A 26,953-nucleotide genomic window follows, 5' to 3' on the forward strand; every position below is an offset into this window, starting at 1 on the left:
AATACCTTCATTAAATGTATAGAGTGGCGAGCTTTCACTCTGGATTTAAAAGCATTAACACTTGGGGCTGACTTCACGTTCAGGAGTTTATCCATTTGTGTGCAGCAGCTAAATGCAGTTTCACCATGTTTGCGTTTAACTCTGGGCTCAACTAGTGAGTTAATATCCTATCAGGATTTCTTTAATGTATTCATTAATATTGAAAATGGAATCAATTAAAATCATTCAAGCAAGCAAACAACACCAAAATTGGAGCCTCGGGCTATTGTTTTTGCCCAAGATTAAGCACGGCCGTGACAGTGACAGCAAGTGCCACATGTCAGGTACTTGATTGAGCGCATTAATACTACGGGCGACATTTTACAAAGATTTTGTAGTGACTTGATTCGTGCAACTGATCAAGCGCAAGATCTTGGAGATGACGTGTCCGTGCTTGAGAGGATACGGGAGCGTTAATCTAACCTCACACGCGGGGGCGGACGCGAAAAAAGTAATGAAATGAACGTACATTTGTATTCATACGAATTAAACAATCTTTGTTGGCGTTTGTGTGTTTAATTCTCATCCATGATCCCGGTGGATGTTTAGGACAGTGATTGAAAATCCTTCACTTGTAAGAGGCGGAGTTGACCAGGGGCATTATCAAGATGGCTGCCTTCCCTCAAAGGTAAGACTAACGGTTGCGCGTTACCATTGTCGCGTTTATGTTTCCTATTTTGCTAAATTATGGTTTCACCCATATCAAGCCGGGTGAAGTAGTAGAAGTAAGAGTAATAGCACACTTAGTTTCTGCCCATTTACAGAGCACCAGGGACAATCCTTCGCGCATCAGCGAGAGCCTCGCAATTGAATTAACATCTCGTCCGTCAACCTGCGCCTTTGCTAGGAAGCTTGCTAACGAGTCACCACGATGAAGCACAGACAACGTTTTAAATGAGGACAGCGATGCAGCCAGGCGGTCGTCTATCGACTGAATGCTTTGGTTTGTCTTTTTGTCAAATTGGTCTCATGCGTGTGATCGTTTTGGGAACACTTTCCCAGAAGTTCGAAGATTGGTAGCTAGCTTTGGCCATTACTGTAGCTAGATTGAATTAGAAGCGTCCTTGAATTGGTTGTTGTTTAAAGTGTTGAGTTGATTACCTGCCTTTATAGATGGCGTTTAAGAGGGATATATTGAATTTGGTTTTAAAATGCGAATTTAATTTGATATCGTAGTCAAATAGTCTCTTGGCGATCAGGCTAACATCCACATCCGGTGTAATATATTTTATTGATATTGAATTATTAACAACTCTTGAAAACAAATATAAACAAGTACATGTGATTGAATGTATGGAGTCTTAAGATATATAAATATGTATTTGGGAGTGAATTAATCCAAGAAAAGTATGTTCATTCATTCTCCGAACTGCTTAGCCTCACTGAAGAAGTATGTGTGTGTGTGTGTGTGTGTGTGTGTGTGTGTGTGTGTGTGTGTGTGTGTGTGTGTGTGTGTGTGTGTGTGTGTGTGTGTGTAAGCCATGCTTGATAAGCCAGCAGTTTGATGCACACTTATAAAATAACAAATTGCCTATCAAGTTAATGATTCATTCATTCATTCATTCATCTTCCGTACCGCTTGATCCTCACTAGGGTCGCGGGGGGTGCTGGAGCCCATCCCAGCCGTCTCCGGGCAGTAGGCGGGGGACACCCTGAATCGGTTGCCAGCCAATCGCAGGGCACACAGAAACAAACAACCATTCGCACTCACACTCACACCTAGGGACAATTTGGAGTGTTCAATCAGCCTGCCAAGCATGTTTTTGGAATGTGGGAGGAAACCGGAGTACCCGGAGAAAACCCACGCAGGCCCGGGGAGAACATGCAAACTCCACACAGGGAGGCCGGAGCTGGAATCGAACCCAGTACCTCCGCACTGTGAAGCCGACGTGCTAACCACTGGACTACCGGGCCGCCAAGTTAATGATTTCTCACAATAATTCTTAACAATAACATTGGTCAACACATTTTTTAAATCAGAGATGCAAGTAAACCTTTCCTTTGAATGTGATTCCAAATGTGCTCTATTTTTTTTCTGTAGGACATCAGGTTTTCGGAATGTTAACGTAATAGTCAAAATAGTCTGAGTTAAGGGTTAGGCTTAGCAACAGGAGGATTTTATTTTAAAACGTCATAGCTTCAAATTACAATGCACAGTAAAATCTACATGAGATAAGCTGTTATAAGTCAAACTTAAAAGAAAATATCTCAAACCTGATGTGTGAGGGGAAAAAAGTAGATTTTTGTTCAAAATCCATGTCAAAAATACTTCAAGGGACACGATCATCTTTGATTAAAACTATCTGTTGTGCAGTGTAATGTAACATGGTAGGAAACTGAATATCAGTACATAAAATGTTTCATAAGTATCTGCAAGTGTTTACGTCTACAACATTACTTGGAAACCACAATATCCCCCTGGTCAGCTAATTTTCGAACAGACCCGGGGGCTACTCATCTGGTCCTTGGGGTCTTCTTGAGGGCTGTTCACACGGCACACATTTGCTCCGGCGCTGTACCGATGTAGTTTGTTGCGATATATTTTGCACCGCAGCAAATTGTGTGGAGCGTTCACACGTACAAAGCCGCCCAGCGTGACGGCATCGGCACAGCGTCGGCACAGCCCCACTTGCGTTCACACGGCAGTTTCTGCAGTGGAGCAAAACGACAGAAAACAAACGAGCTGTCGTGTTGGTTCTTTTTAAAACAACTGTATATACACAACTCGAGCGACTACTGGACCGGCACGTCCTTCTCCTTCTCGGTCTCCGTGCCTTCTGCTCGAGAGTAACCGCCCAACAAAACGTAAATCAACGATGACTTCAATGACACTCAGAAAAGCAAACACTAATGCGCCAAAGAGAAAATCAAGAGAGGAAATCACAAAATAAATTATATGGGTTGCGGGGGGTTGTGAACAAACAACTCAGAGACAGTCCAGTCTCCTACAAAAGGAAAGATGTTACTAGCCAAGTCTTGTGTCGTTATTAAACAAACACATTACGGAAGTCCGACAGAGCACGAAAGCAACGCATTCTCGCCATACTTACTCTTCACAAGCATTTGCTCCGGAGCAAATTTAACCCAGTTGCGTTCACACGTGCAAATTTACATCGGTGCTGCTTCGCCAACGAGCATTTGCTCCAGAGCAAATTTTTAAACCACCTCCCTGAGGTGGATCAAATTTGGTCCGGTGTAAGCCTTTTTCCGGGGCTACGCCGGAGCTAATTTGCACGTGTGAACGCTCTACTGGGGCAGCCCCGGCGTAGCACCGGACCAAATCTTGCCGTGTGAACGCTCTACTGGGGCAGCCCCGGCGTAGCACCGGACCAAATCTTGCCGTGTGAACAGCCCTTTGGTCACCATTAGCACAACATACAGTAGATGGCTTATTCATAGACAAAGGAAACAGTTTCAGTCACCAATGTGAACAACATTGACATTAAAGACAAGACAAATATTAAACATGGCATTTACTATATGCAACCCCTTTTTGTATTACAATAATTTATTTTATTGATTTAATTTTTTATTTAACATATTTATATATTTATTAGAGCTGTCAGTTCCGCGCGTTATTATCGGCATTAATTTAAATAAATTTTAACCTGATTAATTTTTTTTATCGCGAGATTAATGCGGCAACACGTCACAGCGGATATTACGTTGCTCTATAAATAAATCGGAAACAAAACAACAAGCGTGCTCTGCAGAAGCCCACGCCCATGTCTGTCTTGCCAGCCTCGGCAGCGCGAGACACCGAAAACGGATACTTAAAGACTTTATGAATGGAAAGTTTACTTTTAAAAAGTTGTCAGATTGTTCCACTGACAAGACCAAAGTTACCTCGCTGTTTTGCAGTCATAAACTGAGCTATCATCATAGCACGTCGAGTCTGAAATAACACTTAATGGCCAAGCACACAGCTGATGGGAGTACTCCGCCGCCTCGTCTAAGACAGACAGCTATGGATAATTTCAAAGCGAAGAAAATGGATGACACGACGAAGAACAAATTTGCTAAAGCCATCGCTAAATATATGGCTACTGCATGCAAGCCTGTCAACATTGTCCACAGCTAGACTCGAGCTGAAATCATTAGCATTGCGTCTTAACGACTCCACTACGGATTGCCAGCGAGAACCTCCATTGCAAGCTATGTACAGAAGTTGTACGTAGCGGAGAAGGCTAAGGTACACCGAGCGGGAGAAGACACTTCAGGAGAGAAATAAGAGACTAGGTTGATGAGCCTCTGGTGAATAAAGAGCAGGTAGACTGTTGAGTACGATGTATGCCAATGACACGATTGTTACTTGTTCGGAACTATTTTGTGTGGAAGGTTACCGTGTTCATATAAATAAAGGGGTGGAGCTTCTCTGTGTTCGTCTGACAGTGATGGTGCGCTGAGGCACGTCGAGAGTTCAACGGTGCAGTGGTAGCGGCCACGCTGAAAATAAAACGTCTCCAGTGTTGTCATCGAACCAAGTGTCGTCATTCGAAATTATGTCTACACAAAACCGTAGAGAGACTTCCGCGCAAGAAGGACCAACAAAATCAACATAGCCTGACTGCTGTGTTCAAAGCAAACGTGAGAAAAACGAAGTATGCAGCCATGGCTTAAATCCACTATACGCTGAGTACTAGTTTACCTTAGATGTGCACTTTATAATGTTATATTGTTCTGTTTTGATCCCATAAAAAGAGCTGTTAAAGGAACTGTTGTGTGACAAAATATTTTTTTCACTGTTGTTGATGGACAGTAACCTTGTGTGAGAGATTATGTATGAATAACTGCTCAAAGTGAAAAATGTTTATGTAAAATTGAAAATCGAAATTATTATTTCAGTAAATATTTGCATATTTCATATAGAAAACGGATCCATGATTCCATGTTGATGAGAGCATTAAAACGTGAAAAATGGGACAAAAAACATAAAAGGAAATTCAGAAATGATAAGAATGTGAGTAATCACGTTTAATTTGAGTTAATTATGACAGTTGCGTTTTTAATCAGATTATTATTATTTTAAATATTAGAGTTGGACAGGGGCGGCCCGGTAGTCCAAGTGGTTAGCACGTCGGTTTCACAGTGCAGAGGTACCGGGTTCGATTCCAGCTCCGGCCTCCCTGTGTGGAGTTTGCATGTTCTCCCCGGGCCTGCGTGGGTTTTCTCCGGGTACTCCGGTTTCCTCCCACATTCCAAAAACATGCTTGGCAGGCTGATTGAACACTCCAAATTGTCCCTAGGTGTGAGTGTGAGTGCGAATGGTTGTTTGTTTCTGTGTGCCCTGCGATTGGCTGGCAACCGATTCAGGGTGTCCCCCGCCTACTGCCCGGAGACGGCTGGGATGGGCTCCAGCACCCCCCGCGACCCTAGTGAGGATCAAGCGGTACGGAAGATGAATGAATGAGTTGGACAGCTCTAATATTTGTCTTATGTAACTTTATGTACATTTTAGCTGTGTGTGTTCAATGCACTCACGTTTGCACTGTGGTTGACAGAGGAAAGTAATTTCATCTGTGCTGTATGTTACACATAGAGCATATTTGACAATAAAAGCTGACTTGACTTGAATAAGGTTCATGGTGATCAATGTGCAAAGTGTTGGCATACGGAGTTGAGGAAATATTAGCATTTCCCCACCAGGGAGAAATTTGAAAAAATGCCGTACAAAGACTGTCCATTGAAGGACTGTGAAAATGTTGTCCAGAGTCCTAAAATTAGGAACTTTGCGATCTAGACAAAATCCTGGCAGCAGCCTTTGGAACTTGTGATTATTCTAATGGCCTCATTGTTCAGTATGCTGATTGTTCTGACAGAGTGATTGATTTCATTACTTAATCCATCTAGTGCTTTCTTTCCCTCCACTCCTTTTGTAGGATGGCACCTATCTTGACACTCTGGCTAGCTGTGTGTCTCAGTGGTGCACTGGCTGTGGAGAGAGCCAACTTCAAAACCTGTGACCAGAGTGCCTTTTGCAAGTGAGTTAACATATCAAATAGAATTATGGAAGCACAGTATACTCACTCGCGTCCCTCCTTTTGAATGAGACATTTGTGCCTTCTCTTTGACTTTATTCATAGACGTCAGCGAGCATTGAACCCTGGTCAATCGCCCTATCGAGCCCTCCTAGAAACCATGGAGCTCACAAACAGTAGGCTCACCCTGCAGCTCAAGAATGACAAGAACAAGGTACAGCACCCACAGTATGGCAACACAGTAAAGACATTGTAGCCACCCCGGCCATCACATTAGGCACACATGCCAAGAAAGGATGCCCTTGTGAGAAAATAATGCAGCCATTTGTTTTCATCTACCAATATGTTTCCTATGGTGGTTACAGCATGAATTGACATTTATCTTATACTAAGACATGCTTACAAGTATTTTTTTTGTTACACTGTTTGGCTTTGTGAGAGGCAAAATAATAGAAACACCTCTCGGTATGATGCATGCCGCTCAAAACTACAGTAAAAAAATAAAACATCTACAGAGGGCTGAACAATTTCCAAAATCAATCCAATTCATCTTTTTTCTTCAATATTGCGGTTGCGATTTAATATGCAATTTTTTTTCAAGGTCCTAGTCCTATGTATATATAAGAAACACAAGCAATAAGGTAATCTGTTTGACAAAAAAACAGTATCAGATCTATTATACATAAATGTTTTGGTCTTATAGGTTATGCTAAGTTAAAGCCACATGTCCCCCATCATGGATTTTTACAGGGGTACATATGTACGCCATTTGCAGCAACAAAATGTTAATATTTTGTCAATAATTCATTTGATAACTTCATTGGTTTTTATGGACATTTATCAGCTTTTAAAAAATAATCATAAAAATAATATAGCTAGCCATCATGTTCAACACTAGTTAGTTGTATGTGTGTAAATGTTGGACTAGACCGCACAATGATATACAGTGATCCCTCGCTATTTGGTGGTTCGTTTATAGCGGCTTCAGTGCATCACGGATTTTTTCAAACATTTTTTTTTCACAGATTGCGTGAGGCAGCGAAAAGTCAGCAAAACAACAGCGAGTCACATAGAGCAACATATACAGGACTGCATGTATATGTTTACTGTATAACTAACCTAACTTATATACATCCTCTTGTTTTATGTTGAGAGGGAAGAAATTTCATCTGTACACATACAGCACATTTTACAATAAAGTTGTATCCAATCCATTGTTTAAATCAACTAGTATAAAGCATAAAGTCATGTTAATGACTTCAAAATTTACTTTTACATGCATGTATACAATTAAATTTGGCCTTATAAATATTATGTACATGTACCTTTATGGAGGGGGGTGGGGGGTCGTTACTTCACGGACTTTCGTTTATCGCGTGTGGTTTTGGTCCCCATTAGCCGTGATAAACGAGGGATTACTGTACATGTACAGCGTTGCCATATAATTTCTAGCCGGTACTGTGAAATAAGTCTACTGAATGAGATTCCACTTTTGATGTGAAAGATGCAGCGAGAGATGGTCTTTTCATGTCACAAAATACACTTTGGAGCACACGTTTACCAGGAAGTGCGCCATACATGGTGCACCATGTCTACCATTTCATTTTATCTACACAAACAAGGACATTGATATAATTAATATGCCCTCGTACCTTGCTGCTTTGGACATGTGTCTCGGTGGCCTAATTTACCAGCGCGTACTCCGTTTCTATTATGGACATAACGCCCATGTTATTACAAAAATAATGCAGAGTGGCATGGGCGTTAAGTTCTGCTCTCATTTCTTGCTTATTATAAGTACTCTGAGCGGTAATTGTTTTTACTATCCCTAATTCTCTTCAAACAGTCTGCTCCGCCCTTACGTGTGTGCACTCCAACTGCAGATGGCTCATTTGTATTTAGGATGAGGGTGGATTCAAGACAGTTTCATTGGTCCACTTTGAGGTGTTCCGTAATTTTGTTAGTCAAACGAGACGAAACTCCGTCGAGAGTTTGGCCGAGTGTGGTGGCTGAAACTCATCAGTAAAATGTCATCAATAAACTGTATTACATTGAAAGCCGCAGGGCTCAAAGAGTGGGTAAAAAGTAGCGTGAAATACAGTAAGCACTTTGACTTGTTGCCTCTGAAGCGTTCTCCCAACAACTTTAATATTCTACCGCACAAGGTTGGCATAAAGATTCATCACTCAGTAATGAACCAGATTACAAAAATAATGCAGACAAATTAAATTCATGAAAGAACATGTAAACTTGGACTGCACTTCTGAAGCACTGATCTTATCTAGACATTATAAATGAATGAATGAAATGAGAATAAATACTTAACTAACCAAAATGAAGCATCGCTCCCCTCCACAACCTCTTTCAAACTATCATTTGCGATGTCCATTTGAATTTGATCAATTGTTCATCTCTAATCAACACGTCTAAAATAATACAATCCTCAAAAGGACATTTCATTAGTTTGCATCTCTAAATGTGATTGAAGCGCATGCTGTAAAACAAGAACAGAACAAGTCATATCCCGATTGCGGGCGTATCTGCTAAGCCGTATAAAATATCAACATGAATATGATTAGTCAGGATGCATAACATATACAGCATTCCAATTCCTTTGTCTTCTCTCCTGCTGGCTTGTAGGTGCGTCTGCTCCTGGAGCTCTATCGTCTCCAGGGAAACATAACGAGGGTGAAGATTAATGAGCTGAAGCCGCTCAAGCCTCGCTATGAGGTCCCAGACGTGCTCATCAGAGAGCCGCCTACAGAGCCGTAAGTGTCTCATGGGTCGTTATCTCCTGCGTGTTTGGGAGCTTTTGGCATGGAGTGACGTCTGTCGCAGCATTCCAGTTCAACGCTGAATATTTCAATTCCGTTTGTGAATTGAGGTTTCATGATCTCTGACAAATCCTCTCAACTTGATGTCTGCATTCTCTTACCGTTCTCACCCCCCCCACCCCCCATTCCCCCAGCCTGTCTCTCTTGTCTCAGGATGCGAACGGAGTGGTTCTGTCCCTGGGGGCGGAGTCTCAAAGGGTCATTGTCAGCGCACTGCCCTTCCGATTGGACATTATGGAGGGGCGAGATGTGCTGCTCTCGCTAAACTCGCGTGGCCTTTTGGCCTTTGAACACTTAAGGATACGCAAGGACACGTGAGAGACCACGCTTACACACACACATGCGCGCACTTTGACAAATGCCTTAACCACACAGATACTTCAGTCATTGGTTTTGACTACATTCGTTTTATTTGAGAATTGTCTGACTCGTTCTGTCCTCTTCTCCTTATCGCCCTAGTTTCTCCTATTTAATAACTGGCACATTGGCTAGTGTGTGGAATAATGTCAAGAGTGTTTTCTCTAGGTAAAGAAAATGCTGTGTATCATATTCCTTGTACTAATCTGTAAATAGCAATATACTCATAGTCTCTTTAAACAAAAGTCCAATTTTAAATGAGGCAAAAAGAGAAGCTTGGACGGTGTGCTGTTGGTGGTGTTGGTGGTGTTTATGTGGCTGAGAGTACAGTGCATTTGCTGATGATGTAATTTCCTTCAAAATGTCGCAATTTCCCTCTTACCATAGTTGAAATCATTCAAGAACTATAGATTGGGAACTTTTTTACATCTTGTATCTTAAAAAAAACATTCCAGTTATGAATTAAGTAAAATTTAAGTTTGCATGGTAATAGTTATGCCATTTTGTTCAGTCATTTAATTTGAAACAAGGAATTCAACTTGCGTTAGCTTGTTGGCCTTCGTGACCTGCCACGTACGAACGTACAGGTCTGATTTGTTATTATCGTTAAATATGGTACATTAAAACATGTAAACATGGTTACAGAAACTGAGATGGGCTTTTGTCCGGTCCCATAGTCAAAAGTCGACTTTGAAAAATTGCCAGTGTAGTGAACAGCATCACTGTTAAGATTATTCCAGAAATGCCTTTACTCTGTTCCTAAAAAGTATTTCCTCTCGCTTGCTATGCCAAGGTTTGCACTTCTGGCTTTAAGAATAAGAATGCATTAGTCTAGAATGCACACACCGCCAATGTGAACATGTTTTGTCTTTCCCAACCCCATCAGGCGCTTTTCCACTATACCCCATTCCACATCAAGACATCCTTGCTTGGCCACGGTTGTTTGCTTTTCCATTACACTTTTTCAGAGCCAAGCGGTTACAGTAGAACTACTTTTTAGAACCATCTTGCAGTTGGTTCAAAAACGCTGGCCTTCTGGGGGGAGTGGGGAGCTGTATCATCGCTGTCATCTGATTGGCCGACAGCGATAGAAGGAACTTCGCTGCACATGCCCATGGTTTTACACGAGCGAGACGCAGCCGCCCGGCGGCTGTCATCAAAAGAATAAAAATACAGCATATACAATAAACATATTTGTGTTTTACATCAACCGTGAATCATATTGACAATGTCATATGAATTAATGGATAAATCTTGGGTAAAAATGTTCACAATCTCACAAACCCCTCGATACGTCCCATTGTTTTGAATGAAAGTTCTCCAGCCGTAGCTGGAGTAGGGTTGTCACAAGTTTTTACAATCGACTAGCCTATCGAGTATTCCAACGATTACTTTAGGAATCGCGTCCATCCCACCCCCCTGTATTTTTTTTTCCTCGAACCAGTGACAATGTCCTTTAAATAAAGACACCTCTGCACAAAACGTTTGAGTTTGCCAAACTTGACGATTGAACACTAAACCAACTTCGAACTAAGTCAAGAACATTTTGATACGGATTTTTAAGGGTCTGGTTTGATTCAAATTCACAAGTCCCTCTCTGCCATTAATGGCTGCTCCATCCAGCAGACATGAGGGCTCTGGGTCATGCGAGTGTTAAAAGAAATGAAACAACAGCGACTGTCACGTTCGCCTGGTCCTCTTTTTCTGTTCCGTTTTTTCTGACACATATCCCACAATCATCACATCGCTCTACAGTTACACTCAGACGAGCACTGTGTAGATGGCGCTTTGGAGCAACCTATGCTAAGTTAAGTTCGCTAGACAAGGTTGAATACACACGAGACATGTTTATAATATTATGGTTAGAACCCCACTCGCTGCGAGACGCTTGCACAGTTAAGATGATCCCGCCACCATCTTGTCTGGCGCCTGATGTAATGGAAAAGCAAAAGAAGCGGTGAGATGTGGTGCCCGGGGCCATGTGGAGTGGTGTGTTATGGGGCTGATGGAATAGCGGCAATAGTGTGCTGACTTGCTTCCTAACCCACAGCATCTGCATCACCTTTTGATGTGTAATTATCTTACGAATCATCTGTTGCCTGGATGCTTCCTGGATGCAACCCCACAACTCAATTTAGATTTTCCAGATTGACTAGATACACATGTACAGTGCTGTGAAATAGTATTTGCCCCCTTACTGATTTCTGTGTTCTTTGCATATTTATCACAAAGTTTTCAGTTCATCAAACCAATTTTAATATCACACAGTTTACCCAAGCAAATACAACATGTGGTTTCTAAATGACAATTTAATGTATTAAGGCGAGAGCTGTCAAACGTTTACAATATTTAATCTAATTAAACATGCAACTGTCATAATTAACTCAAATGAACTAAAAAATTAATTGTGATTACTCACATTTTTTATCGTTTCTGAATTTCCTTTAACATTTTTTGTCCTATTTTTCCCCATTTTAATGCTCTCATCAACATGGAATCATGAATCAGTTTTCTATGTGCCAAATGCAAATATTTACTGAAATAACAATTTCGATTTTCAATTTTACATGAACAAATTTCACTTGGATAATTTCTCACACAATGTTACTGTCCATCAACAACAGTGAAAAAATATTTTGTCACACAACAGCTGCTTTAACAGCTTTTTTTATGAAATCAAAACAGAGCAATATAACAAAGTGCACATCTAAGGTAAACTAGTACTCAGCCTATAGTGGATTTAAACCATGGTTGCATACTTCCTTTTTCTCAAGTTTGCTTTGAACACAGCAGTCTGTTTCTGTATGTTTGTTGAAGAATAACGAGACACCGGCCACCAGTGTTCATTAGGTGCCGCTGTATTTCAAAGCTGCCGGTCGTACAAAAAGCGGACGCACTTACCCCGTGCTGCTGCGGCAAACCATTCTGAAAGGGGGGAGGGGTTTCACTCCCCCTAACACAGTCAGGCTATGTTGATTGTATTGGTCCTTCTTGCGCGGAAGTCTCTCTACGGTTTTGTTTAGACCTCATTTCGAATGACTACACTTGGTTCGATGACAACACTGGAGACGTTTTATTTTCGCTAGGTCGCTACCACTGCAGCGCACTGTCACTGTCAGACGAACACAGTGAAGCTCTACCCGCTATATTTATATGGACACAGAACACTGTAGATTTCCACACAAAATAGTTCCAAACAAGTAACAATCGCGTCGGTGGCATACGTCGTATACCTGTATGATACAGAAAGAGAGAAGAACAGATAACTTTGGTCTTGTCAGTGGAGCAATCGGGCAACTTTTTAAAAGTAAACTTTCCATTCGTAAACTCTTTAAGTATCCGTTTTCGGTGTCCCGTGCTGCCGTGGCTGGCAAAACAGACATGGGCGTGGACTTCTGCAGCGCGCTTGTTGTTTTGTTCTGGTGTGCCGCGTTAATTTCGCGAGAAAAAATGTACCGGTAATCCCGTTAAAATTCATTTAAATTAATGCCAATAAAAACACGCTAAACTGACCGCTCTAATTAAGGCACACAAAAAAATCCCAAACTACCTGTCCCTATGTGAAAAAATAATTGCGCCCCTTGTTGAATCACAAATTAACTGTGACTAACAACAGTTTTGGGAAAGCTGGCAACAACCTAGCGCTGTCAGTCAAAGTGAAGTACCGGTAGGCTACAAGAAACAAACGCATCATGCCACAACTCTCTGAAATTGATGGCACATTGAATTCTCCTGTCGACCAGAAAATCCTGCCGGAGAACATCCGACGATCATTTTACGCCCTAAAACTCAAGCGCTCTTGGATCATGCAGCAGGACAGCGATCCAAAACACCAGCAATTTTGGAGAGGCCAAACCAAAATTTGGATTTTAATCCGATTGAGATACTGGGTTGTGGCCTCAAATGGGCAGTTCATGCTAGAAAGCCCTCCAAAATGGTGGCGTTGAAGCAAGGAGAGTGGGCCAACGTTCTTGATTTCAGTTATTGCTGCAAAGGCTGGCACAACCCATTCTTGGGTTCAAGGGTGAATGACTATTTCACACAGGGATAGGCAGATTTAGATTTTTTGTGTGTGTGTTTCAATAAATTAGATTGCCATTTATAAACTGGATTTTGTATTACCTTGGGTTGTCTCTGTGTGATATTAAAATTGGTTTGATGAACTGAAATCTTTGTGTGTGATAAATATGCCAAGAACACAGAGATCAGGAATGGGGCAAATACTTTTTCATGGCACCGTATAGATAGCGGGAAGAATCCTCACAATTTTCTGAGGTCATTTTACTGTTCGAGCACTCGTTTTGACGATGGTGTGTGCTGTCATCCTCTGTTTGACCCATTTTCCCCAAGTTAATCACACTGTAATGTATGGTATATCTTCAAAACAATGTCCTTTCCAAAGTGACATACTTCTCTCTTTTGTCATATCCCTTTCTATTCCTATCTTGTGCCATGGAGCAGGCAGGCAGACCGAGAGACTGAGGAGGCAAATTTGGAAGATGAGGTCTTGCACACAAATTCAGTCGTACCCACGGGTCGTTCCATGCCAAACCACTCAGTCGGTACACCCGGGCAGATTTTGATTGAAAGTGAAACTTGGTGTTTGATAGTAATGCCGCGATGCTAAATGTCAAATTTTAGGACAATCAGAGTGGGGTTTCGGGAGGTACGGCCCGTCGAAGTTTTTGGCAAAAGGGGGGCCGTGGTTGCATTCCTTTGAGCCTTTGTATCTCAGAAACTACTGGCTCAATCGTCACAAAATGAGTATTGTGGGGTAGGGGATTCAAAAGGGATTCCGTTTGGAAGATTGGTGCATATTTTCATAGCTTTACCTTTTGACCTATAATTTCACATTGTGAATCACGTGACCATCACATTTTTCACCAAATGTAATCTCACATTTTCTGTAAAACAGAGTTTCCGAAATGTAATTTTTTGATAGAGCTGCATCATAGTACCCTCATATTTTCATGAAATATTAATTGAGAGTCTTATGGTATGGATACTTTGACTAGGTACTTATTGGTGTTCAACAATTTACATTTCTGAAACGTTTGTTTTTAAGAACAGCATATGAAAAATGTCACGGTCAAATTATCGGTCAAAAGATGAAGTTACTAAAATATGCACCAGTCTTTGTAATGATTGCAGATTTGGAATCCTTGTTGAAATCCATTTCCAACAACATCCCTGCTTTGTGAAGATTGAGCCATTAGACCAACTGACCCAGGTCTTGACATACGGTGTAAGGAATCAGAGAAATGCACCCACGTCCCTTTTTGCTGAAAATATCTAAATTTGGGCCGCAGCTCTTAAACTCCTGCTCCATTTGACCTCAGATTTTAGATTCAGAGTTGTGCCATCATTATAAACAAGAGTTTAATTAAAATCTAAAATGTGCTTAGATTATTATATATTTTTTTACTTTAAAAAAAGTTATTTGGCATGGAACGACCCCTCCTGCAACTGTATCTGAAATAAATAATTCTGAATAAGATGTTACTTCTTTCCCCTCTCACCTTACAGGCTATGTTGGATGAAAAAGATGAAGAGGGCATGTGGGACGAAACGTTTAAATCATTTACAGACACCAAACCAAATGGTAACTGTCAAATTGTTGTGAGTCAGAGCACCATCTACACGGGCACACACGTGCACACACTTAGGTTAACTGAAACTGAATAAACTACATGTTATATTTATAAATGCAACTAAAATTAACTACAATTATGATGGAAATGTCCCTCGTTTTCATCTTTGTCAGTTACTTTCATACTTGAGCTTTTGGGGTTTTGTATTTGATATTACGGTCAGGCTGTATAGAAGAAGGCATTGAAGTTTACTTAATCACACAATGGTTATTGTGACACCCTTTTTTAATCTTACACTCAACAAATACCCTATTAAAAAACACTAAACTAAAAAGAGGCCTTTTCCCAAAAGTAAAGACATTTGACAACAAACGTGCTTTAAAAATGAGTTAAGACAAACTAAATTAGAAAAAAATGAAATACATACCTAACTTTTGAAAATTTGGGTTTATAAACCCTAATTGACCCTAGTTGAACCTCTTAAATGTTCCTTTAAAAAAAAAAATTCTGCAATCACATTACAGGCCCAACTGCTGTCGGTCTAGACTTTTCATTGCCGGGGGTGGAGCATGTCTATGGTATTCCAGAACACGCAGACAGCCTCCGACTTAAAACTACAGAGTGAGTTGCAAATAAATTCTATATGAATATGCAAGAAGTAGGTTTGCTCGAAAGTTGCTTATTCAGTGCTGGGGTTCTTGCAGGGGCTAAATATATTTTGTGTCTCTCCACTTCTTAGTAACGGAGATCCATATCGGCTCTATAATTTGGACGTATTCCAATATGAGCTGGATAATCCTATGGCACTTTATGGTTCGGTACCTGTTATGTTGGCCCACAATGCACAGCGGACAACAGGAATGTTTTGGCTCAATGCTGCTGAGACCTGGGTGGACATTAGCTCCAATACTGCAGGGAAGGTTTGTGCCGGAGGTTTTTCATAACACAAAATGCCGGTGTATGAGTGTTGATGAACTAGTTGCCAATTTAGCCAGATGCATTCATTTGGTTCTCTTCAGACTGTGTTTGGAAAAATGCTGGATTACGTGCAGGGCTCCAGTGAGACCCCACAGACTGATGTGCGTTGGTTCTCTGAAAGCGGCATCATTGATGTCTTCATAATGCTTGGCCCAACACCAAAAGATGTCTTCTCGCAGTACGCCTCCCTGACAGGTACTGTAAAATTATGTCAACTGCCATGCAACGATGATTCCCAATGGACAATATTACAAAGCCTTTGTATGACTTCATTGAGATTTCGTTTTCCTCCCAGTATGAATAACGTTTTAATCAGTTTTCACTTGGATCCTCAATGTGTTGTAACTTTGGTCAGGCACCCAGGCCTTCCCTCTTCTGGCCGCACTGGCCTACCACCAATGCCGCTGGAACTACAACGATCAGGAAGACGTACTGTCAGTGGATGCTGGCTTCGACGAGCATGACATTCCCTATGATTTCATCTGGCTTGATATTGAGCACACGGACGGAAAACGCTACTTTACCTGGGACACCAACAAGTTTCCCACACCCAAGGAAATGCTTCAGGGTCTCATGGATAAGAAGCGCAAGGTATGGATGATTGGCCCGACAAGACAATCGGAGCTCATATTGGCGTTTAAAGGATCATCTGTTTTCAGTGAACCCCCATCTATTCGGGAGTGACGGGGGTTCCAGACCATCCTGCAATAGGTGAAAATATGCACTTTAGAGAGACTTTAGAGCAGGGGTGTCAAACTCATTTCAAACTGTGGGCCACATACGGCCTCGGTTGATGTCAAGTGGGCCGGACCATTAAAATTATACCATACTGTGCTATAAATAACCAAAATAATGTCTTTCCTTTGTTTTGATCCAAAGAAGCACAAGAACATTAGGAAAATGTTGAAATAGAATGAACATGTCTTTTACAAAATATTTCATGAAGCACCTTAGATTTCCTTAGACAAATGTGCAATTTACTTTTATCATTCACATGTATGCATTGCAACTGATCCCACTGATGGTAAAAAGGCACAAAACCTTTAACAATAATTGGTATTAAAAAATAGCGTAATGCATTTTAAGATTAAACCAGATTTATAAAGAGAGGAATTTTTAAAGCATTTACACATTCATTCATTCATTCATCTTCCGAGCCGCTTGATCTTCACTAGGGTTGCGGGGGGTGCTGGAGCCTATCCCAGCTGTCTTCGGGCAGTAGGCGGGGGACACCCTGAATCGGTTGCCGGCCAATCGCAGGGCACACAGAAACAAACAACCATTCCCACTCACACTCATGTGCATATAAAATCTAAATGTAATCCCTGCCTACACCTTACAAACTAAGGAGAGAGCTGATAAGAATTCAGTTCAGAATAAAGTATCCACATGTACTTGGTCTGCTGTGTTGGGTCTGTCTCAGTCACAGACTGAGACTGCGGTTGTCTTCTTCTCTGAACAAAACAGAGAATTGGTTAGGACAGTTAGGACGGCAGAAAAAATCGTTGGCACCGCCCTACCCACTCTTGAGGACTTGCACACTGCAAGAATCAAGACAAGGGCACGGAAAATCCTCCTGGATCCCCCGCACCATGCCCACCACCTTTTTCAGCCACTCCCCTCAGGCAGACGCTACAGATCCATGCGCACCAAATCCAGTAGACACTTAAACAGCCTCTTCCCTCTAGCCATTAACTCCTTAAACAGTCACTGACATAGTCACTCTTCTTGCACCACAAAATGGTACTACAACACTACTGGTATACTCTAAAATGGTTCAATGATTTTGTTGTTTACGATGATACTAGTGCAGTGTGTTATACCGGAGACAAATTCCTTGTGTGTTCTACATACTTGGCCAATAAAGATGATTCTGATTCTGATTCTGAACAATGCTGTCTTCTAATCTGATCAAAACCGTGTATTCCCTAGCGGATATTCCATGAACTGCACCTTATTAAAATATTTATTCTGTGTCTTTGATGCTTTTTTTTCACTTTTAAATGATTCTGTGGGCCTGATCGAACCTCCTTGGTGGCCAGCTCCGGCCCGCGGGCCGTATGCTTGACACCCCCTGCTTTAGAGAGACAATTTACAACAGCCCAACCTTTTTTGACCAAAGATCTACTTTTTGATCGGCCCATTACTGCACATGCGCGCATACACAAAATGCACTTACACACAAACACGTCCCATGATGAACAACATCTACAATGGCACGAAGATGAATGAAACAGAAAAATAAAATAGACGCACAAGTTTGTGAAAAGGAAATCACTGCCTTATTTAGTTTTTTTTTTCTTCTTTAAACTTATAAAATCAGAGCTGGCCAAGAGCCAGAGTAGAAAAATGAGCAAGGTTAACTGTGATATAATAGGGGAACCACTACTCTGCTTTCACTGTCACTCACAAAATTAAAGACCCCAAACATCTCAATGCATTGTAGAACCCAAATGATTTTGCTCAACATTTAACAATAACTTCCCTCTTTTTGTATAATAGATGGTAACCATTGTAGACCCTCATATCAAGGTGGACAGCAGCTACAAGATCCATAATGAAATCAAGTCTCAAGGTTTCTACACAAAGAATAAAGATGGTGGTGACTATGAAGGCTGGTGTTGGCCTGGTAAGACACAATAATAACATGGAATGAAAACTGGCTGGCGGTACACAAGATATTTGATGATGAATCTTACCAATTAACCATGCCTTGTTTTGTGTTGGACTTGAATGACTTTGCTTAGGCAGTGCCGGTTATCCAGACTTCACACGTGAAGACATGAGGGCTTGGTGGGCCAGCATGTTTGCCTACGACCAGTATGAGGTGAGACCTATGGCCGCTAGAATGATGTTTAACAAAGGGCAATGACCTCAGAGTCAACTCATGGAAACTGGTACCTTGACTTTTGAGTTTAATTCATTCCTTGAGCACCTAGTTACTCCGCTCATCTTGTGAATAAGCTCTCCCCATTGGAATTGGTGGAAATGCCATTCTTCATCACAGCCCCACTTCTGGTGCGGGTGTGTTTAATAGTATAATACAGAATACAGACAAATTAAGGGTTGCACAACTAGGTGACACAGCAAACTGCACTAAAATGAGTCAATTTTTTGCATGGGATAAAGCATAAGTACCGATGACTATTTTTGCAGTTTCTAAAACTGACATAGATGAGTCTTATTAGTCTGTCAATAGAATTTTGCATTGTGTGTTTTTAAGTATAAGGCTGAACAATAACCGAACTCGTGGAAATGCAGTGTAGTAAAATGTAATTTTCAAACTGAAAAGGCTGCAGTATCAATGAAAAAGTGCTTCTTTTGCGTCACTTCGTGAGGCTTTATTTTTAGACCTATTTTGTGTGTGGAGGCAGGGGGGTAAATTCCGTGCTTAACAAGTCCAAGCCACATGTTTATGTAAATTATTATTTCATGGAAAGCGTAAAATTTATGCAATCTGACTTAGGTTTGTTTACGCAACACTTGATTGGTAGAATTTTGTCAAGTTAAGAAATCTTAAAATTTGAAAGGTAGTACTGTATTTATTCCACAACCGGGTTCCCACGGGTCCTTAAAGTTGATAAAAATCCATAAAAAATCAGATGTAAAATTATGTTCTTAATTGTCCTTAGGGAAAGCTTCTAAAATCTGTAAAAATCCTTAAAAACATTTTTATTTGAAAATAAATTGACGTTTATTTTCTCAATTTAAAATGTTCTTTGTACCGGTACTTTATTTGAGATTGAATTCAAGTTGTTGTTTTTTTTACATACAGAATGTCAAATAAAGGGTTAGCTGTTTGCCCTTAAAAATAAAGATGTGCCATTCCTTTGGCACCAATGTTTTGAATACCAGTTCAGTGATATGTGGCTTTCTGTTCAGCCCGCATATTGCTGAGCGGGCATTAAATCCACCGTGAATCCCCTGCTGAATGGCGAAAAAGTCCTTACAAAATGGCTAAATTAGCCCTCAAAAGTCCTTAAAAGGTCCATAAATAAAAAGCAAGGGGGAAGCCTGCACAACCATAAGTGAAGTTGATCAACTTTTTCATATCAATTCACTGTTAAATTGCCTGTATTTTAACCTCGACCAAACCAATATAACCAAAACACATACATCATAAACCTGATCTTGTCTTGTAATAAAGAATGATTCATTGCTTGCGTTTGTTTCAAAATACATGGGACGTGGACCTTGAAAAACTAATGGTCTATTCAATCGCAATGTCAAAGGGAAAAAATTGCAAATTTGATTTTTCGAAACTGTTCAGCCCAAATGAAACTCGTAGAATTCGCTTTGATTGATATTTAGTTTGAGAGCAATGCATATATTTTTTAATTCTTCATTATCTGTTGAACTATGACTACTACTTGTGATGCGAAGTAACAAAGTAGAAGTAGTAGTCAAGGTACCTTTGTACATTTCATATCATAGGTTACATAGGGAGAGTATTTTGATGAGTCAGTTTTCTGAGCCACTGTTCTCTCCAGGGCTCGATGGAGAATTTGTATACATGGAATGACATGAACGAGCCTTCAATATTCAACGGGCCCGAGATCACCATGCACAAGGACTCAAAGCATGGAGAGTGGGAGCACCGTGACCTGCACAACCTTTATGGCTTCTACGTGGTGAGCATCAGTGCTTGCAGCATTCACTTCCAGACAAGGCTTATCAAACATTAGCTTAGCAAGATCATCACTTGTGATTGAAGATTTGCATGTGCCCTTTATAGACTTGCCTGTCTGAATTGTCATGTTTTTTTGCAGCAAAAGGCCACAGCGGAGGGCCTGATCCAGAGATCAGGAGGGGTCGAAAGACCTTTTGTCTTGACTCGTGCCTTCTTTGCTGGGTCACAGCGCTATGGTAAGCCTTCATCTGTTTTCATTGCCTTTCACCAAACCTTCTATGACGGTTCCTGAGGCAACAGTAGTCGGTGCTTGTGTGTTTCAACGGTGTTTGCGCATCTCTAGGTGCTGTGTGGACTGGCGATAATGCTGCTGAGTGGAGTCATCTAAAAATCTCCATCCCTATGTGTCTGAGTATGGGTCTGGTGGGAATAGCTTTTTGCGGTGGTAAGTGCCTCAGTTTCAGGCCATCTTTTAGAAGTGTTTGTCCTCAACAAGGTGCTGAAAGGCCAGCATGTTTAACTCTGAAAGGCTCTCTAGCAACAAACTTGAAAGTACAGTAATTCCCTCGGTTATCACGGTTAATGGGGACCAAAACCACCCGCGATAAACGAAAATCTACGAAGTTGCGACCAATTAACATATAGAGGTTAAAAAAAAGTCTGCAAACAGTCCGTGAGAAGCTGCAAAACTACAGCGAATCACATAGACCAACATATACGGTACTGTACTCCATGTATATGGGAAATATATATATATTTTTTTATGAATACGTTTGAAAAAATCCGCGATGCACCAAATTTGCGATAAACGAACCATGAAATGGCGAGAGATCACTGTATGTCATCAGAGGAAAATGATTTTATTTACAAAATACAATGTGCATTGTTGGAATGTCACTGCAAAGCATGTGCGCGCGTGCGTGCGTGTGTGTGTTTTAAAATGTAACTCCCCCAAAAAACTAAGAGGACCAGGAACAAATTAATGGCATTTGGATTCCATGAAATGGAAAAAAATGATCCGAGATGCAAGTAAATGGAAGCTACAAGCTTAGGAAAAGAAATGAATTTAACTTATAATTAGAGCTGTCAAACGATTAAAATATTTAATCTAATTAAAAATGCAACTGTCATAATTAATGCAAATGGACTAAAAAATTAATTGTGATTACTCACACATTTTTTATCGTTTCTGAATTTCCTTTTACATTTTTTGTCCCATTTTCCCCCCCCATTTTAATGCTCTCATCAACATGGAATCATGAATCAGTTTTCTATGTGCCAAATGCAAATATTTACTGAAATAACAATTTTGATCTTCAATTTTACATTTTTCACAGCAGTTATTCACACATAATCTCTCACACAACATTACTGTCCATCAACAACAGTGAACACAACAGTGAAAACAATATTTTGTCACACAACAGCTGCTTTAACAGCTTTTTTTATAAAATCAAAACAGAGCAATACAACATTATAAAGTGCACATCTAAGGTAAACTAGTACTCAGCCTATAGTAGATTTAAACCATGGTTGCATACTTCGTTTTTCTCAAGTTTACTTTGAACACAGCAGTCTGTTTCTGTATGTTTGTTGAAGAATAACGAGACACCGGACACCCGTGTACATTATGTGCCGCTGTATTCAAAACTGCCCGCCATACAAAAAAGAGCACGCACTTCCCCCGTGCTGCTGGGGCAAACCATTCTGAAAGTAGGGGGGAGGGGCTCACTCCCCCACTCCCACTAACTCAGTCAGGCTATGTTGATTGTGTTGGTCCTTCTTGTGCGGAAGTCTCTCTACAGTTTTTGTGTAGACCTCATTTCGATTGACTACACTTGGTTCGATGACAACACTGGAGACGTTTTATTTTCGCTATGTCGCTACCACTGTCAGACAGAGAAGCTCCACCCGCTCTATTTATATGGACGCAGAACACTGTAACCTTCCACACAAAATAGTTCCAAACAAGTAACAATCGTGTCAGTGGCATACATTGTATACCTGTATGATACACAGAGAGAGAGAAGAACAGATAACTTTGGTCTTGTCAGTGGAGCAATCGGTCATCTTTTTAAAAGTAAACTTTCCATTCATAAACTATTTAAGTATCTGTTTCCGGTCTCTCATGCCACCATGGCTGGCAAAACAGACATGGGCGTGAACTTCTGCAGCGCGCTTGTTGTTTTGTTCTGGTGTATTTATAGAGCAACGTAACATCCGCTTGTGACGTGCGCCGCGTTAATCTCGCGAGAAAAAAATTAATCCCGTTAAAATTCATTTAAATTAATGCCAATAAAAACGCGCTAAACTGACAGCTGTACTTATATTTAAAGGAACCACAACATTCGTATTTGGTTGTATTATGATTCGAAAGATCCTCAATTATCTTTGCTCATCTTGTCTTTTAGCTGATGTTGGAGGTTTCTTCAAGTCTCCCAGCTCAGAGCTGTTGGTACGTTGGTACCAGACAGGAGCCTACCAGCCCTTCTTCAGGGCCCACGCCCACTTGGACACCACCCGTCGGGAGCCATGGCTCTTCGGCCCAGAGAACACCGCTCTGATCCGGGAGGTTGTGCGCCAACGCTATAGCCTCCTGCCGTATTGGTACCAGCAGTTCTACCACACGTATCACACTGGGCATCCTGTCATGAGGTGAGCATTTAGTACGGTTTTAAATACTTATACACCACCTGATTACATTTTAATTTATCGTCATAGCTTAGTTTGGGTGTTGTGTTGGACATTCAATTTTAGGGTGGACATTTACTTTTTGACCCTCCCTCCTTCAAATAGCTGATAGAATCGTCAAGCAGCTAGCTCTCTGCTAAGGAGCAAAACGACAGTAGACCCACGGTGTAAGATGACTCTTGACATTCTTGTTTTTTGTAGGCCGCTGTGGGTGGAATATCCTCAGGACCCTGCTACTTATACTCTGGAGGATGAATTCTTGATTGGTGAGAACAAATAATAATATAATAATAATACATTTTATTTGTGGGCACCTTTCTAGAAACTCAAGGACACCTTACAACAAGCAGTTAAAATCACGAGTACAATGTTAAAAACTACATCAAATAAGATAAGAAAAAATACAACAAAAATAAATAAATAAAATTATGGCTTTATGGTCTGAGTGAATAGGCTTGTCGAAACAGATGTGTTTTGAGGCGGGATTTGAAATGTGTTAATGAGGCTGTATTACGAAGGTCAGCGGGGAGTGAGTTCCATAGCTGGGGAGCAGAGCGACTGAAGGCTCTATTTCCCAAGGTGACGAGGCGAGCAGGGGGGACAGAGAGGAGGACAGAGGAGGAGGAACGAAGAGAGCGGACAGGCGTAGGAATATGGATGAGGTCAGATAGGTATGGAGGGGCTAAATATAAAATATAAAATATAAAAATATAATCCTGCATAGTTTCACTGCGTTATTGAAGTTATCTCCAATGATTTACGAAATAAGTCAATGGACCCCGAATCAGTCAATCTTTCGGCAGTGTTTTATAAAATGTGCTGTACCATACCTAATTTGCTGCAGGCAGAGACTTGTTGGTGCACCCCGTCACTGAAGAGGGAGCCACTGGTGTAACTGCTTACCTACCAGGAAAAGAAGAGGTACAAGAAAAAGTTTTCATGCCCTCAAACAATTCCTGTCAACTTGGTGGTGCCCGTCATGTAAAGTCTGAACTTAGCATGTACCTGTCAGGTTTGGTTTGACGTCCACACCTTCCAGAAGCACAATGGCGGCCAGAACCTTTACATTCCTGTTACCATGAGCTCTGTAAGACACACACACACAAACACGCACACATACACTTAGACTATAAACATTGTCCATGATTGCTTCTTAAAAAGTGTACATTTTGTTCCTCCAGTCATAACTCACCAACAGTGTTTTCTGTCTTCATGTCAGATCCCGGTTTTCCAGCGTGGTGGCTCCATTATTCCCAGAAAGCTTCGGGTGCGTCGATCTTCCTCCTGTATGGAGCACGACCCCTACACCTTGTATGTGGCTCTTAGCCATCAGGTAAGTCAAATCACTGACACCATGGTAAACACCTTGCCACTTTGTACTCAAGTAAGTGTTGTGATTTTTCCCAGAGAGCGGCAGAGGGAGAACTCTACATTGATGATGGACACACTTTCAACTTTGAGAAGAGGGAGTTCATTCACAGGAGGCTGTCATTTGCCAACAACAACCTCTCCTCTGTGTGAGTGTCAATGAACACAAGTGGAAAAAAACCTCAAACAAATTAAAAGAATATAAATTTGGTGTTAGTTTAAAAAAAATGCATTGCCCCATGAAAGGCATCCCATGTTTTCATCATACTGGAATGAGAAAACTACTTCCTGCTTCTGTTTCTAAGAATCATGAAAAATATAGTCTTACTCGCCTAATGCTGCACTATGATTGAATGCAAGGTAAGTGTTTCTGGCTGCGCATTTCCAATGTTACAATGTGGGACAATGTCAGTGCTATTTAGTTTCACATTCATGTTCACGTTCTCATTCTTATCTGCATCCATTTGCTTGCAGGCATCTGTTTTCTTCATACCCGAACTAGAACTACGTACTTCCTAATTCTGTGTGTCAGAATCATGGGAATTGTAATTGTATATGCCGAATGTTGCAGTCAGATTGAACGCAAGCTGAGAGTTTCTGGTGGCGTGTTTCCAATGTTATAATGTGGGACCGCGGGTTAAACGACATAGCCAGCTTCCAATAGCTGCTGGGACTACCGTAATCAAAAAACTATTTGGAATGGTACGTGCATTGACTTGTTTAAAGCTATTGAATTGTAAGCCAGGATAGCATATAGCACTAGCCAAAGTAATAAAACAACCATCGGTAACCAGAGTGACAGGTCATATTAACTATTTAACATACAATGCTTCACAAGGATAATGCGCATTACAACCTGGTGCGCCTCATGGATGAAATGCTTTCACATACTCATTCAATGATATTGCACCTAAGAATACAGTGCACCTATTGATAATCGACAGATTCTAAATATCTGCAAATTTCTGGATTGAATCTGCAAATCATGAGTATGCTTTGGAACACTGCTGAAGGTAAAATATTTTAAATGAAATTATCATGGCCTACAGAAACCTTGCTCCAGAGGCCCATTTCTCTACCCTCTCCACCATTGAACGCATCGTCATGGTGGGGGCTACTAGGCCCACGAAGGCAACCCTGAAGACAGCCGGTGAGTCCTTCTCTTTCATTTTCACATGCTATTTGCGTCAGTTTTGTTTTGTCACTTTCATTTTTGTTGTGCCTTTCATAGATGGTCAGATGAGCCAGCTTGAGTTTGACTTTGATGCCTCCATGTCAGTCTTGACGCTTCGCAAACCTGGCATGAACGCAGGCACTGACTGGACTGTGATGCTACAGTAACCAAGGAGAGAGAAGAGGAGTAGCCGGAGGAAAAAGTGATTGAAAAGAAATGCGCAACATGATTCCCCACTGTGTAAATTGGAACAAATGTGTAACACTTCCAAACACATGTATACATACACTCACACACATATTTCACTTACATATGTCAAGTGTTCGCATGCACCCCACACTCTTCTCTGAAGTGAAATTCCATACACCTATGGTCCCCTCTTTTGTGTAATGTTGGACATTTTAACATCTGATGTTAATAATTAACAAGTAAATTCATACTCTATTGAGCCTTTGGAGTCAGTTAAACCGATAATTGTCAAAGCAAATGGTCCGCCTGCTGATGTGTTAAAAACTGAGGTTATGTTTTCATTCCAATATGTAATTTAGATTTTTAGGTTTTGCGATATGAAGACAATTGATCCTGCTTCTTACCTTTTAAATTTACAGTTAGCATTTTTCAGCCTTTTCATAAATTAGTGACAGATCAAGTTGTGTACATGGAAGTAATTTTATTCACTTTGGTAAGGGAACATCTTGATCATCTCCTGCACAAAAAATTGTTCTTTTAAACAACGCGCTTCTAGGTAATAGGAATAATTTTGGCTACTGAACCACTGACCTGTACGGGTCATCCTGTTGAAGTTTTCCTTCTTTTTTTTTTTAGTTATGTTGGCATTTTCATTTTCTGTTAACTATTTTTTTAATGCACTTGTAACAACCCAAGAGTTTGAAGTTCCATCTTGAGTCCAACATTTCCAGATTTTGTGTGTCTCTCAACTATCTAAAATGTAAATCTGAAAGGTAGAAATATTTTTGTTTCTGGAATTCACCTTAGAAAGGCCGTCTCTATGTCAGCTGCAGTGCACAAACCTAAATGATCATTGAGTTTGATTTTGTCCTGTTCTTTCAAATTGTCTCAATCTGATTTCGTATTGTTTTTATGATTGTAAATGTTGCTGCAACGTTGGGGAATTCAACTTGACACAGTGGAAGTGAAGGAACAGACTCGCTGTCAAGAGTTGTCAGATATACTTTAAAAGATGTGACCAAGTGAAAATAAAATGACCAATTGTGGAAGAGGACCACCATTGTTTTGTATCTCATGGATCAACTATTTATTGATTGAATTTGATTACCACCTGTCTGGACCTG

The 26,953-nt window shown here is 40.8% G+C and overlaps 1 protein-coding gene across 3 annotated transcripts; it reads left to right on the plus strand.

Annotated features, from left to right (window-relative positions):
* The first annotated feature begins 505 nt into the window (after positions 1-505).
* ganabb (glucosidase II alpha subunit b) lies at positions 506-26,889 on the plus strand. Of its 3 annotated transcripts, none has more exons than XM_052073555.1 (25): positions 506-667; positions 5,919-6,020; positions 6,123-6,231; positions 8,658-8,785; positions 8,986-9,165; positions 9,311-9,376; positions 13,670-13,712; positions 14,735-14,810; positions 15,324-15,420; positions 15,539-15,719; positions 15,819-15,972; positions 16,133-16,368; positions 18,280-18,406; positions 18,525-18,604; positions 20,268-20,408; positions 20,547-20,643; positions 20,751-20,852; positions 22,819-23,062; positions 23,300-23,364; positions 23,943-24,019; positions 24,111-24,185; positions 24,318-24,431; positions 24,506-24,615; positions 25,516-25,616; positions 25,698-26,889. In XM_052073555.1, exons 1-25 carry the CDS (start codon positions 648-650, stop codon positions 25,805-25,807), a joined length of 2,835 nt encoding a protein of 944 aa, XP_051929515.1. In that variant the 5' UTR covers positions 506-647; the 3' UTR covers positions 25,808-26,889. The 3 variants fall into 3 exon arrangements, with proteins under 3 accessions (XP_051929515.1, XP_051929522.1, XP_051929532.1); XM_052073562.1 differs by having other exon boundaries at positions 15,852-15,972; XM_052073572.1 differs by lacking the exon at positions 506-667 and adding an exon at positions 719-986.
* The last annotated feature ends 64 nt before the right edge of the window (positions 26,890-26,953 follow it).

The sequence above is a fragment of the Hippocampus zosterae genome, chromosome 1 (genome assembly GCF_025434085.1).
Source record: "Hippocampus zosterae strain Florida chromosome 1, ASM2543408v3, whole genome shotgun sequence".
Taxonomy (NCBI): Eukaryota; Metazoa; Chordata; class Actinopteri; order Syngnathiformes; family Syngnathidae; genus Hippocampus; species Hippocampus zosterae.

What these genes read in the sequence shown, in the direction of transcription:
- ganabb (XM_052073572.1), top strand. Translation starts at nt 934, where the DNA reads ATGAGGACAGCGATGCAGCCAGGCGGTCGTCTATCGACTGAATGCTTT. An exon ending in GGGAATAGCTTTTTGCGGTG is followed by an intron (nt 20,853 to 22,818) that starts GTAAGTGCCTCA and finishes CTTGTCTTTTAG; the next exon opens with CTGATGTTGGAGGTTTCTTC. An exon ending in TTCCTGTTACCATGAGCTCT is followed by an intron (nt 24,186 to 24,317) that starts GTAAGACACACA and finishes TCTTCATGTCAG; the next exon opens with ATCCCGGTTTTCCAGCGTGG.